This window comes from Sorex fumeus, unplaced genomic scaffold, assembly GCF_029834395.1.
Source record: "Sorex fumeus unplaced genomic scaffold, SorFum_2.1 ptg000149l, whole genome shotgun sequence".
Taxonomy (NCBI): domain Eukaryota; kingdom Metazoa; phylum Chordata; class Mammalia; order Eulipotyphla; family Soricidae; genus Sorex; species Sorex fumeus.
In genome coordinates, this window is record NW_026606206.1 from 3,733,734 (window position 1) to 3,748,780 (window position 15,047).

At 45.0% G+C, this 15,047-nt stretch overlaps 1 protein-coding gene across 3 annotated transcripts in view; it reads right to left on the reverse strand.

The window, feature by feature from the left end:
* SMARCA2 (SWI/SNF related, matrix associated, actin dependent regulator of chromatin, subfamily a, member 2) overlaps positions 1-15,047 on the reverse strand; it is a 230,175-nt gene that overhangs the window by 146,590 nt on the left and 68,538 nt on the right. For all 3 annotated transcript variants that reach the window (XM_056106879.1, XM_056106877.1, XM_056106878.1), the window contains exons 12-17: positions 14,791-14,848; positions 10,717-10,817; positions 9,356-9,503; positions 4,807-4,970; positions 1,330-1,396; positions 391-501 (exon numbers count right to left, since the gene is read on the reverse strand). In XM_056106879.1, coding sequence (XP_055962854.1) covers positions 391-501; positions 1,330-1,396; positions 4,807-4,970; positions 9,356-9,503; positions 10,717-10,817; positions 14,791-14,848 — 649 coding nt within the window. The remainder of the gene's footprint in view (positions 1-390; positions 502-1,329; positions 1,397-4,806; positions 4,971-9,355; positions 9,504-10,716; positions 10,818-14,790; positions 14,849-15,047) is intronic.

A 15,047-nucleotide genomic window follows, 5' to 3' on the forward strand; every position in this document is an offset into this window, starting at 1 on the left:
TCTCTCTCTGACTCTCTCTGATTCTCTCTCTCTCTCTCTCTCTCTCTCTCTCTCTCTCTCTCTCTCTCTCTCTCTCTCCTCCTCCCTCTCTCCATGCCTAAAATGAAAACCCAAGGCCAAAATATAACTGACTTTTTGAAAATGAAAGAGTGGGGGGGGGTTTTGGGGGAAAGAGAAAAAAAGAAAGGGAGGGAGGGCAGAAGGGGAAAAAGAGAGAGACGGGAAGAGAGAGTGGGAGAGGGAGGGAGAGAGGACGAGAGAAGAGAGAAAGCATATTCCGTAAGCAAGGTTCAAATGACAGGAGTGAGCTAATTTGGGAAGACTTTATGCTCCAATGTGTAGATCCATGATTATGGAGAAAAGTTTTTTCTTTTTTTTTTTTTAACATACCTTCGCAAGAATGTGCTTGTCTTTTATAATGTACTCGTAAGTAGTCAAGAGGACGTTGAATTTGCCACTCCGTAGCTGAGGAACTAGAGAGCGACGCATAGCAGGGGTCCCCTGAATGGAAGGAAAAAGGAAAAAAAGAATACATGTGTATCGATGAATAACGGGAGGACCGTGACCGTGACCATGACATATATATGTGTGTGTGTGTGTGCGCGCGCGTGTGTATACTCCAGTGTGATGATCCATAATTACGGATACACACACACACACACACACATACACACACATATATCTCCCCCCAGTGGATGAACACGTGCCTTATTTCCTCACCATCCATGGCTTAATGGAGCCTGGCATGTGACTGAGGGTAGCACATCTATGCATTATCACAGACAAATCCATTATCCTCCAGGAAAGTGCTCTGTGAAAGCCCACACGTCTGGACACTTTTCAGACCCTTGGAGGCTTTCCCATTGCAGACTGAGAGCGGGGTGGCGGGTGGGGGCAGAGGAAATGACAGTGACCGGGAGGCAGCCCGGGGAGAGCCTGCCGCCCTGCTGAAAGGCTGCGTTTCTGCGGGCACGGACAGCAGGCAGCCCAGGCGCCCGGGTAATTGCTGAACTTTGCAAGAACAGTGGGGTCTGCGCAGCCAACAGTGAGCCCAGCAGCGGCAAGCAGAATGTGAGATATTTGTCATTTGTATTACACTCATCAGAAACCTCGCAATATGATAATTAACAATTTTCTTCTGCATTTCACTATCTGAAAGTAATTATGGTTTATTACAGTAATCTTCTTGGGATGATTAACTCACTGTTTAGTACATGATGTACATGACAAAACTTTACAAATACAGTTCACAGATGTGCATATGGAATGAAGAAAATAGGGTCTATTTTTTGCTTTCCCACATTTATATATAAATGCGGCACTCCAAACCTTGTATGAAATTTTCACCACAGAAGGAGCCCATTTGTCAAATTCATATGTCCAGTTAGAAAGAGTCCTGTGGAACAGGAAAAAAAGAAAAAAATACATTTGCATCGAAATTCGTGATTAAACAAGTTTTTATTCATTTTCAGGTCTTACCTTGAAAGATGAGGAGGCATGATATATTTATTTAAAAGGTGTGGAAATAGGAATTACGTTAGAAAGAAGCCTCACAAAACTGCAAAGATTTTAAGTTCCTTAAAAGGTTTTATCATAATTGAGGCTGAAGAGCCCTTACAGGGGTAAGGGGCTTGCCTTGCAAGCTGTGATCCCCAGTCACCAGGATTGACCCCAGAGCACAGAAGCAGGAGTAAGCCCTGAGCACAGTCGGGTATGGTTCAAAACCAAAACCAAAGCAAGCAAAAACCAAAAAAAAAAAACATGCAAAATAAGGAAACCAAACACCTCCTAATGAAATATTAAGCAGTGCATAAATTTGAGGGTAAACCCTAAAAATTTTAATAAGATATTAAAAACCAGTAATTGCCACAGTGATTTTGAATGCTTTTAGAATCAGTCCCAATAGTGCAGAAAAAAAAAAAACTGAGTTAGGAAGAAAAAAAATGACAACAAAACATAAATCATTTATTCAAATCTGGTTTTGGGGGCCACACCTTGGCAGTGCTCAGGGCTTACCCCTGGCTCTGAGCTTAGAGGGCCATTTGGGGACCAGGGATTGAACCAGGGTTAGCACCGTGCAAGGCAAAAGCCTTACTTGCAAACGCCTATGGCACTGGCCCCACACATAAAATTATGAAAGAAATTTATCAAGAGGAAGTCATGAAAGAAATATCAAATGCTTTTCTTAATAATCTCTCAAAATACTGGAATATCAAGTGAATCCAAATGTATACATAGGCAAGACATATCTATAAAATGTAACGACAAGCTTTGGGGATTGGTAAGCCAGGCAGGATGCTTGTCTTGCACATGGCTGACCTAGGTCCGATCCCCTGCACCATGAATGGTTGCCCAAGTCTGACCAGAAGTGTTCCCTGAGCACCACCAATTGTGACCCAAATTAAAAAAAAAAAATATATATATATATATGTGGGCTGGAGCAATAGCATAGCGGTAGGGCGTTTGCCTTGCACGCAGCCAACATGGCCGACCCGAGTTTGATTCCTCCGGCCCTCTCGGAGAGCCCGGCAAGCTACTGAGAGTATCTCACCCACACGGCAGAGCCTGGCAAGCCACCCGTGATGTATTCGATATGCCAAACACAGTAACAACAAAAGTCTCCAATGGAGACGTTACTGGGCCCACTCGAGCAAATCGATGAACAATGGGTGGGCCTTTACCTTTATATATAAATATAAATATATATATATACATACATATATATATATATATATATATATATATATGTGGGCTGGAGCGATAGTACAGCGTGTAGGGCATCTGCCTTGCAAGCAGCCAACATGACCGAACCAAATTCGATTTCTCCACTCCTCTCGAAATGCCCGGCAAACTACCAAGAGTATCTCGCCCGCATGGCAAAGCCTGGCAAGCTACACGTGGCGTATTTGATATGCCAAACACAGTAACAACAAGTCTCACAATGTTACTGGGCCCACTCGAGCAAATCGATGAACAACAGGAGGACAGTGACAGTGACATATAAAATGTGCAAAAATGAAAAAGGATATCTATATAGTATAGATTCTAATATTTATAAGTTTGAAAAATCTACAACTTATTCTCATCTTAGACCGAATAAAAAGAAATTGGTAAAAGACAGAGCCTTGCTTTTTTCCAAGGCCCAAATCTATATGAACCTAAGATCTATAACAAGGATTTAGTGAGTAAAACCGCAGACAAACAAGCGAAAGCTAAAGACGCCATAATGCAGGTGGTCAGCTGAGAACTCTTTCTTCTCTCTCGGAGTATCTCCTGAACACTTATCAGTGGGCAGGACACTAGCACAAAGCAAAGACCTGTCCTTGTGAAGTAACATCGTTGACACATCCCGTGTATGTACAGAGACTGGTACTTCTCTGGCGAGCGTCCTAACTCAAAAGGTGGAGCACCTGCTTTGCATATGAGAGCCGAGGGGTCAAAGCCCAGCATGGCAGGTGCCCTAAGTACTGCCAGGAGCGACCCACGAGCACTGAGGAAAGATGATCTCTTAATACAGCTCAGTATAGCCCCCCAATAAAAAATTAAAAATATAAGGTAAAGGTAAAGGTAAAGGTAAAGGTAAAGGCCCTCCCGTTGATTGTCGATTTGCTCGAGCGGGCCCAGTAACGTCTCCATTGGAGACTTTGTTGTTACTGTGTCTGGCATATCGAATACTCTCGGTAGCTTGCCGGGCTCTCCGAGAGGGGTGGAGGAATCGAACTCGGGTCGGCCATGTTGGCCGCTTGTAAGGCGAGCGCCCTACCCGCTGTGCTATCGCTCCAAACATTTATTTATTTTGTATTTGGGGGACACACTCCAAATGTTCAGGGGTTCCTCCTGGCTCTGAACTCAGGAATTACTGCTGGCGGTGCTCGGGGGACCATTTGGGATGCTGGGGATCGAACCTGAGATGGCTTCATGCAAGGCAAGCGCCCTACCTGTCCACTGTACTTGTCCCCTAAATGCAAAATTCACAGTTAAATTTTGATTAGCATTATGCATGAAAAAGGAAAATCAAGGGAAATGTAAAATTTACAATGTCTTGACTATACAGAACCATTTCATTTTTAGAAATGAAACACGGAGAAACCAAAGGAATCATTATTATTGATTTATTTTGATTTTGTGGCGGCACCCAATGATACTTAGGGCTTACTCCTGGCTCTGCACTCAGGGATCACAAGCAGTGCCTGGGATAGAACCAGGGTTAGCCACAAGCAAGGCAAATAAATGCCTTACCCACTCTACTATCTCTCCCAAAGGCATTCTTTTCTTTTCTTTCTTTTTTTTTTTTTGAAGGGGAGAGCTTGGGGCCACAGCTGGTGGTGCTCAGGGATTACTCCTGACTCTGCACTACGGAATTATTCCTGGTGGTACTCAGAAGACCATATGGATTGCCAGGGATTGAACCCTGGTCAACTGTGTGCGAGGCAAGCCCCCTACCCTCTCTAGTATAACTCCAGCACACCACCCACCCCCACCTAGAAGGTATTCGTCTGGGAGAAAAAAAATCAGCTTTTCCTTTTCATAAAGCACTTAAGAGATGACAAATAAGATCCATTGTCTAACTGAGCAGGATTTGTCCGCAACAAGGCCAGTGACTGATAAGATCATCCCAATCTGTACCTAAACAGCCCAAGACTGGAGTGTGGGTGTGAAAAAAAGAAGACCTAAATCCAGATTACATGCCTGTGGTAATCCCACTACATATGACAATTCTGGCTCCAGTGAGAAACAAGAACAAGCGACTCTAGGGCAACCTACAGCACACAGAAAGATCACTGCAGAATAAATGACTTTACTTACGAAAGGGGAACGATGATGAGATAGGGGCCATTGAGTCTTTTGTGTTCCATCAGATACGTGATGAGTGCAATGGTCTGGATGGTCTTTCCTAGCCCCATTTCATCAGCTAAGATTCCGTTCAAATTGTTATTATACAGGGAAACCATCCATTCGAGGCCCTGGAGCTGAAATGAAGAGTAATTGCTTCAATTAGCCAAGATCTGCGCAGGTAATTAATACTAATACAACTCTAGTGAGGCCGTGACTTCCTACCTGCTCGGTGCTATAGGTTGGATTCCCCACAGTAGGAAAAAGAGGGGAGCACCAACACAAAAAGACTTTAAAATATGAGCCTGTAATCATCCCTGCTGCTTGGCAGGTGCTGAGTGATAATCAGACTCAGAAATGATGGGCTGCAGCATACTGGTGGGATTTTTGAGCAGCTTTATTGCTCAGCTCTACTTAGCATTTCACAGTATATGACATTCTGGAATGATTACAAAGAAACCCTGAACCAAAATCGGTTCCAGCCACTCCGAGAGCAAAAGCCAACGCGAGGATGAAAGACAAACAGACCAGAAGGAGGCTTTGGCAACCAGATCGCAGACCATCAGATCCAGCAGCCTTCTAGGTCCTCTAAGAATCCGAGCGTCTCAGTGAGAAAGTGGGGTGACCTGGGAGCCAGCGGCAAGTCCGCTGAACCCCAGGAGGGCCTTTTACTTGGTGGAGAGAAAGCGCCCAGGCAGTGAATGGAAACTACTACGTGGGCACTCCCCAAGGGCAGCACACTGCCTGGAAACATTTGACATATTTTTAAAGTGCGAAAGTACCACAGGTGCAATGCCACTTTGGGTTTCCCAGGTGAAGTCCAAGAAAGGTTGGTGGAAAATATCGCACCGTTAGCCCTCCCGATCACCAATTCCCTCCTGCCATGATACCACAGATCAATTACAAATGAATGAATGATACGACTGCTCAAGTCAATGTAGGTAGCTCATGAAGTTATGCCCAGGGGAATGTTAGTAGTAATTGGTTTTATATAAGAACGGGATACCTAATTTATTCTAACGTGTTAAATGACTATTCTATGAGAAGGCCAAGAACTATGGCAGAGAGATCTCACAGAGATGTGTGAGAGGTTTGAGGGTGCAGATCTCTCGTTAGAGGCTTGCGAACAGAGACTAAGAGGGGCCCATGTACACACATGCCAAGAAATAGTTGACGGTACCAATGTCACATGGCTAAAATTGTACTGACCAGAGACTTGTTTGTGTTTTTTAGTTACCAGGAGCTATGGGAAAGGAGGAGTGGGGAGTATCTTTTTCTCACAGCTTGCTTTGGTTTCGTGGTAGCAGGGAACATATCGAGGGCCTCACACATACAAGGCTTTTGCGTTACCGCTAAGCTACATACCCACCCCTCATCAGAGGTATTCTTTGAGAAAGCCGGGTAACAATTTGAAGAAACGATTTCATAAGTCGCTTGTGGTGTACCTTGTACCATGCATGACTTCAAGTCATCAGAGGGTTTGTTGTTGTTGTTTTTAATGTGATAAGGAGGAAAACAGAGAGAGCCTCTGAGGGAATGAGTGATAGATGGGGTATCCGGAGGGGGCAGGGTGATTGGAACCTTAAGCCCTGAGTGCTTGGAAGGAGCTGTGTGCCTGCAACATGGTCTGAGACAATCAGACCTTTAGGAAAATCAAGTAAGTGCCAGAAACATTTGGATACTCGTTGGTAGCAGAATTTTATTTTTTCTCTTTTTATGAAAATTGGCAAAGGGGCTGAATTTTGCATCTGTGTTAATCCTAGATAAAACAGAAGCAGAAACTGGCAGCAGACAGGCAGCAGAAATTCATGAAAATTGTGGGAAGTGATTTTGGATTTTCCTAGGCCATGATGTTGGCAGGGGCTGCAAAAGTGGGGGTGGGCGCTGGGTATGGCACCACGCTTGCTTGCTTGTCTCTCCAGGAAAGAGCAGGAAGGTGCAGCTATGTCGAGATTAAATCAATTTAATGACACAAAAAACCTGTCAAGAAGTGAGGAAATGGGAGGCCGACTTATCGACAAGAGTGATCCAGGGCAGCTCTGCGCCACAATTTGGATGAGTTTGAGAAACAGAAAGGATCTATTCGGGCAGATGGGGGCAGGAAGAGGAAATTCATGAGGCAAAAACCCACCGAGAGACAGAACAAGGCATGTTCGGGGACCTACGGCAAGTAGGAGAGAGGGGTGAAATGCACGTGTGGCGTGAAAGAGTTGCGTGCTTACGGACAGCGATGCAGAATGCCCGAAAAGCTGTTGGATGGCAGAAAGAAAGCAACATGGCACTAAAGGCTGTGAAAGATCCCCCTACCCCCCCCCAAAAAAAAATGAACCTCCTGTCTCCCATTCTCCCATTCCATACACAGGAATACAAATGTTTACTTGAACTAATTATGCATTAACATCTAAGGCAGGGAGGCCAAAGGAGACTGAAAATGACTTTGAGGCTCATGGAAGAAGGCTGGTCTTTGGAGAAAACATGACTTTACTAAAGCTCTTCTCCCAGTGAGCTCTGGAGACGCCTGAGTGGGTCTCCAAGACCTAGCAGGAGATTTCACAAGGTTCAAGACAATTTTCCCCAAAACACGAAGACGTGATTGGCCTTCTGTGTTATACTGACAGCTGTACTTAGGACGCAAATGCAGCAGTGTTAGAAACCGCTGCTCCTTTTGCATCCATCAGAGCAGCAGTGCTGGCTTAGTCAATGTACCAGTCCGTGCAACGGCAGAAGATTCAGAGAGAAGTTTTAAGAGGGTAAGAGACCTGAGTGCAAAGAGCCTGAGAGCCAGTAACCTAGAAAAGCATGGACCAGGAGGATTCCTCCATGGCTTAGAGGCCAGCAGGGCATTCTAGGGGAAAGGGCAGCTCAGATAGAGAAGGGAGCACCAAATAAAGGGTGTCTGGAGGGTCCTCCCAGGAGGGGAGATGCATGTCGAAAGTAGACTATGGACTGAACATGATTGCCACTCAATGCCTCTTTTGCAGACCACAACACCCAAAAGGAGAGAGAGAACAAAAGGGAATGCCCTGCCACAGAGGCAGGGTGGGATGGGGGGGATGGGTGTGGGAGGGATACTGGGATCCATAGTGGCGGAAAATGGGCAGTGGTGGAGGGATGGGTACTCGATCATTGTATAATCGAAACCCAAGCACAAAAATTCGTAAATCTACAACCGTACCTCATGGTATTTCACTAATAAAAAATTTAAAAAAAGACAAAAAAAAGCACAGACATCCTAGGGTACATTATACAACAGTGGTTTTCAACCTTCTTACATCTGCAAAATGGCACTCTGGTTTGTCCACAGACCTTCCATGGGGAATCGCCGTTCTCTAAGACTGCTAGACTCAGACTTCTATAGGACATAAGTAGGTGCTACATAAAATAAGGCGAGAGAGTCAAAGTGACGAAGGGAATCGGAAGTGAAAGTCTTACCACAGGGTGCCATAGATGGGGTGCTCATATTCACAGGCTGAGAATGTGCTAAGGTGCATCACAGACCCATACACCAGGAGCCCGGGCGGGATGTAGTCTGGCTCTCATGGGTAGTCATGAGTTCCGACCACTTTTTATTTATTTACCTATTCTTTTTTTCTAAAGAAGTTTAGAGAGATGTGAGGGTAGAGAGACACACGCTTGAGAGAGAACATGGGGTTCTCCAGAGTGGAAAAAAAGCTAAGATCATTTTTAACAATAAGGAATAAGCCAATCTCTACTTAGTTCAGTATCCGTATTTAAGGTAAATTGTATGGCAATCCCAGTGAAAGCGCCTGGTATTTGCCATACTTATTTGACCAGAGAACCAAGACAAGACAAGACAGGTTCTCTGGTCAAATAAGTATGGCAAATACCAGGCGCTTTCACTGGGATTGGGAAGACACCCCTCCCCTCTTTGTGGTACATCTCGTAAGATACCCATTCTAAGGGAGATGCAACGGGAAAGACTAAAGTGGAAGGTGAGAAAAGACAGAGGCTTTTCCCCAGACAAAAATGAAACATCTGGTATGTTTACAGCCTAGTTCTCATCAAAGCACACAGGCTCCTCACTTTATTGTTCCTTTAAAAGAAACCAACAGGTATAAGGAACAAATAAACAGCACTCCTTGGAGGCTGAATCCATAGAATTACACTGTAGCCACCACTGTCAGATTTTAAATAAATACTTCATCTGTGTGAGGCAGAAAATGTTCCCTATGCTTATAGATTCAATATGGCTGGGTTTCCCATGTTGAAGAGACCCACAAGGAAACAGTTTCAAACGTGAGAGGAGAATTTTATCAAAATACAGTTTATCACTAGACTTCCAAAAAAAGGTATAATGAGAGTCTGACCTAACAAAACCGGTAAAAAGAGAAGTACTCTACAGAAAGAATCACAAGCACACTGGAAAGCATCTTCATGGCAGGACCCTACTGTCCCCAAACGTCTTGGTATCATCAAAGGTCTTCATCAATCAACACCACAGGGCATCCCTGATCAGAACCAGGTCAAGAAAAGGACTTGTCAGGGAAGTCAAGGCACTTACCTGATAGTGCTTGAGGGTTCCATTAATGAGCAAGGCTGACTGCTTCTCCACCCGCTCGGAGATGGCATGGGCCACCGTGTAGTAGGACTGGGAACCTCGGGCACTGTACTGCATGCTGTATTCATCATCCACGTCTTGCTTGGCCGTCCTGTGACAGAGTCAGCGGAGAGTCAGGCACAGACATTGGGGCCCAGACATGCATGGATTTCATTCCATACCAAAAAAAAAAAAAGAAATGGCCAACCTTCGAGAGCCACAATGAATACGGATGACTTACACTACAACTTCATGCCAGGACACATTATCTGTAATGCTCACAAAAACGAAGGTGGAAATGATCACCGTCAGCCCTATTCCACGCATGCAGAGAACTTTGGGTTCAGAAATCAAGCAATGGGTCTGCGTCACAGGAAAGCGAGTGGAGTCTAGGTTTGAACACAAATCTGCTGGAGCTCAAGTGATGATTACAACCAGGAACGAAACGCTTAGCCAATGAAGATCTCCTATATCAAAATAAATCCCGTGTACAGAACACAGCTGACAGCGTGGACGGCAGGCAAGTGGCAGTCCAAGATGTCAACATTCAAAAGGAGGGGGTGTCTTCCAGTTTCGAGGGCTTGTTAAAACCAGCTGTTACTTCACTCTACAGGTGAAGAAGACCCATTGAGGGACTTTCAACACCTTCTGTGAGAGAGAAGCTACTGATAAAACAAAGATTCCACCAGAGAGGCACCGTGTGTGGAAATAAGAAAATAACATTGACATGTCTACTTTTGTCTCCTTTTTTGACATCTTTTAGTTTAAGATGCTCTATCTTGCATATTGTTTCACAATTTTCCATTACTATTAGCGGCGGAGGAGCAAAGAGTGATGTCCACTGCTGATACAGAGAACACGTGGGGCTGGACACTCACAATGGGGGCAGGAGGACCAGGCTCCTAGGACTCTGGAGGGTTCTGGAGGTTGGGAAGGAGTTAGTGGCAGACTGGCTGTGGCAGGGAGGGCAGAGGGGGTAACGATGTTTCCTACTGAGGCTTCTGGTAAGAGATGATGCCTAAGAGAGGCTGCCAGTTAGAGACACAGGTATGGTTTGTTCACCCTGGGGCAGAAGTGCAGATAAGATGTGAGAGGCCTGGGAGTGAGCTGGGGCTTCCCAAAGGAGATGATAGCAGAGGGAAAAAGGCTCTAAGCTTGGAGGCTGGGGAGTGTGGCGGTAACCTCTGAAGGCTGGCGTTCAAGAACAATGTAGGTGTCTAGTCTGCATGCTTCCTGCCTTAGGCCAATTTTTCCAAGAGAAAACTCATACAGCCTAATCCCTATAAAAGACATTTGCAAGGGAGTGAACTTTGAGAGCTACACACTCAATAATCTGCTTGGCATCCTTCTCGGAAACTTCTTCACTGTTTGGATCCAGGACTATTTTCTCTTCGGTCTCCTGCTTGGTGGGCTCTTCTTCCTCATCCTGGGGAGAGGGGGAGAGACATGGGGAAGATTTCGTTTCAACAAGGGGATCTCTTATTAGTTGGCATTTTCGGAAAAGAAATTAAATGGCATTCAACTTTGCACGGTAAATACAATTAAGAAAGGAGCAAATTTAATACTGAAAGCAGGCAACGTGCCCCATGCTATTGGTGCTAAAGTCATTAAGTGAGAGAAGGAAAGGAACTCCGAGGTCTCTCTTGGGCCTTGTTTCTAATTACTGATATGCAAAAATCATGCCCTATTGATAAATTTACCATGGTCCTGTGTCACTGACTAATCCTTGTCTTCTCTGATGTCAGTGGGTCTTTGAAAGTTCACTCAGATTCCCAAAAGAGGGACTGGATTCTGCAAGCCCACTGCTTTCTGTGCTTGATTTTTGGTGGTGTCCACACCCTACATTTCTGAGTACTTCAATCACAACTGTCAGTAACCGTGCAAAGGGCTTAGTATCCTTCGACTCTCAACTCTCTAGGACTGTATAACTGCTGCCACATAACTGTCACAGACTTTTTTAAAAACAAAAAGGGAGGGGCTGGAGAGAGAGCACAGCGGGGAGGGCGTTTGCCTTGCACGTGGCCCACCCGGGTTCCATCCCCAGCATCCCATATGGTCCCCTGAGCACCGCCAGGAGTAACTCCTGAGTGCAGAGCCAGGGGTAACGCCTGTGCATCGCCGGGTGTGACCCAAAAAGCAAAAATACAAAGAAACAAAGAAAACCAAAAAGGGAGCATGACAATGATACGCATAATTGTGTTTTGTTTTGTTTTGTTTGGAGGCCACACCTGGTAGTGCTTAGGGATTGCTCCTGTCTCAGCACTCAGGGATCGCTCCTGGTGGACTCAGAGAATATGTGGGATGCTGGGGCTTGAACCTGGGTTGGCCGCTTGCAAGGCAAATGCCTCCCCACCATATTATTATATTTTTTTTACAAAACTTTTTATTATTTCTGAAAACACAAAACAAGGTATGATGATTATACTGTGACTACAGTGAAAGATGGTGAGAGATAAGTGCATTCTTCTGACCTGCTTGAGAGTTTCACTATGGCCATTACCAACCACTAAATATTTCCACAGAACCCACTAGAATTTCCTTTAAAAGTAGATTTAAGAAGGGCTGAAGAGATAGTACAGCGAGTAGGGTGCCTGACTTGCCCATGGCAAACCCAGGTTCAATCTCCAGCATCCATATGGTTCCCCCAAGCACTGCCAAGAATATTCCTGAGTGCAGAGCCAGAAGCAAGCACTGAGAAGGTGGGTATACCTCAAAAACCTAAAAAAGAGGTAGATTTAAAAAGAACAATCCTGGGCTGGAGCAACAGAACAGCAGGTAGGGCTTTTGTCTTGCACGCAGCCGACCCGGGTTCAATTCCCAGCATCCCATATGGTCCCCTGAGCACCATCAGGGATAATTCCTGAATGCAGAGCCAGGAATAACGCCTGTGCATTGCCGGGTGTGACCCAAAAAGCAAAATAAATAAATAAAATAAAAAGAACAATCCTTTCTCAGAAAGAATGCCAGAAAGAAAGAAAGAAAGAAAGAAAGAAAGAAAGAAAGGGGAGAGAGGGAGGGAGGGAGGAAAGGGAAGGAGGGAAGAAGGGAGGGAGGTTGAGAGGGAGGGAGGGAGGGAGGGAGGGAGGGAGGGAGGGAGGGAGGAAGGGACTAAGGAAGGGACTAAGGAAGGGAAGGGAGGGAAGGGAGGGAGGAAGGGAGGGAAGGGAGGGAGGAAGGGAGGGAGGGAGGGAGGAAGGGAGGGAGGGAGGGAGGAAGGGAGGGAGGAAGGGAAGGAGGAAGGGAGGGAGGAAGGGAGGAAGGGAGGAAGGGAGGGAAGGAGTGAGGGAGGAAGGAAGGAAGGAAGGAAGGAAGGAAGGGAGGAAGGGAAGAAGGGAGGGAGAGAGGGAGGGAGGAAGAAAGGAAGGAAGGGAGGAAGGGAGGAAGGGAAGAAGGAAGGGAGGAAGGAAGAGAGGGAGGGAGGGAGGGAGGGAGGGAGGGAGGGAGGGAGGAAGGAAGGAAGGAAGGAAGGAAGGAAGGAAGGAAGCTAATATGATCTGAGTGCTAAAATCAAACTATGATGATAGATTGTTGAGAACCAGGGAATAAACAAGCACAGCAGTTTTATTTTCCAGGTGAGATATACAAGCTCTAAGAGGGGACCAAGATTCACCTCAAATGACAGACCCATAACAAGAACACAGGTCTCTGGGCCCCTAAGACCAAGTTCATTCCATGACAGCAACAGGTTGGTACCTAAATTGAGTGACGCACCCCACTTGACCCCATCTCTGTTCCTCCGGAGCTGACTCAAAGAGAAGATTATTAAAATGGATCACCGACAGGTCCATTTACTGAACAAGCAAGAAACATCCTTAAAATTGATTTTGTTGACTTTCAACAATCTCAAAAAAAAAAAAAAAGACTAGCATGTTTAAAAAAGTTAAATTAACAGCATGTGCCCCAAAGTATTTGCTTTTTAAAAATGTTAAATGTTGATGATAGGTTACTTAAAAAATAAATATCCACAAAATGGAAGAAAATAACTATTTTAAAATTCTGATGAGCTACAACTGATCAAATAGCTTGGTCTGGCCAGTGGCACTGGCTCCATGGAATGGTGAAGTAGGAGTGTTTGCGCTGGTAAACATGATTCTTTGTTTGGATGCCACACCCAGCAGTGCTCAAGGCTTACTCCTGGCTCTGTGCTTAGGGAATCAGAGTGCAGGCAGGGCTTGAGGGAATATTTGAGGTGCTGGGGATTGGACCCAGGTCAGCCACGGGCAAGGCAAGTGTCTTACCTGTTGTACTATCTCTTTGCACCCTGGTAAACACAGTTACCCAACAATGGTTCAATGATTACACCATAATAAGATAGTAATAATACTCTCTAATAAAAGGGTAAAAAAAAGTCTTCTTTTCATATGCACTAGTCTTTCCACAGCCGATATAAAAAATACTTTCACTACTTCCTTTTGTTTTTAAAAAGTATCCAGGAGTACTTTAAGGTTCTAGACTTATTAAGTATTCTTCCCAATAGATTAGAGATATGCTTCTCTTTAGGAAACAAGCATGCCAATCAAATTTAAATAAAAATCACATAAAAGTAAACCAGTGAGATCAATAAACTCATTAAAACAAGCCCATGTTGCCCTTTTCATCTGGGTTTCCAGACATGTCACTTGAAGAGGACTTTAAGACCTAAAGGACTTCAGAAATGCTTAAGCATCTAACCCTACATTAGATACCTTAAAGATCTCTTCTGGGCTGGAGAGATAATACAGAAGATAAGGAACATTGTCTTGCATGCAGCCTGCCTAGGTTAGATTCCAGGTACCAGAGATGGTCCCTCAAGCCTACCCAAGTGAGTGCAGAGACAGGAGTAAGCCTCAAGCACAGCTGGGTGGGACCCCAAAGCAAAAGCAAAACCATGCTGTGTGAAACTTACATTTGGGGGCTGGAGAGATACTATAGCAGGTAAGGCGCTCGCTTGCACAAATCCCACCTGAGTTCGATCCCCACCACACCCTAGGGCCCCCCCCCCCAAGCACCTCCAGAAGTGATCCCAGAGTGTAGAGCCAGACGAAGTCCTAAGTCCTGCCAGGTGTGTCTCCACTGCTCCCTGCCCCCAGAAACCCCAATAAAATAAAAGTTCTATGCTAAATCACAGAATTATCTTTCCTAAAAGCCATTCACGTTTAGTTCCTGCCCACAGACTTTTCGCTACCTCCACTGAATGTCAGCTTCTCTCTTTTTGGTTTCAAATACATTTAGAATTTTCCAAGTTTCCCCACTGGCTGAGAGGCCACCAAGAAGTCACCAGAAAAGCTTTGGAAAATCCTTAGCCTCAGTTCTTCAAAGGCCACCACAAGGGGATAGAAAGACACACGTGAAGCTTGAGAGAGAAGTATCTTCCCTGCAAATGTCCACAGCAGAAGTTCCATAGTGACACAGGTACATACCTCCTCCTCATAATCAGAATCACTCTCTTCGCTGTCAGATCTGGGTGCAACTTCATAACTATGGGGGGAAAAAGGTAAGCGAGAAGAGGTGAATTCATTTTTTAAATGACAGAACAATATATACACATATGATTTCACCATCACGTTCTGTGTGCAAGTGACAAAAATGTAAGTCACAACTTCAATCATCTCAGCAAAAGTCATGCTGTTTTAGCATCAAGATTTCGAAAGAAGCACATAAATTCAAAAGAAAGGGG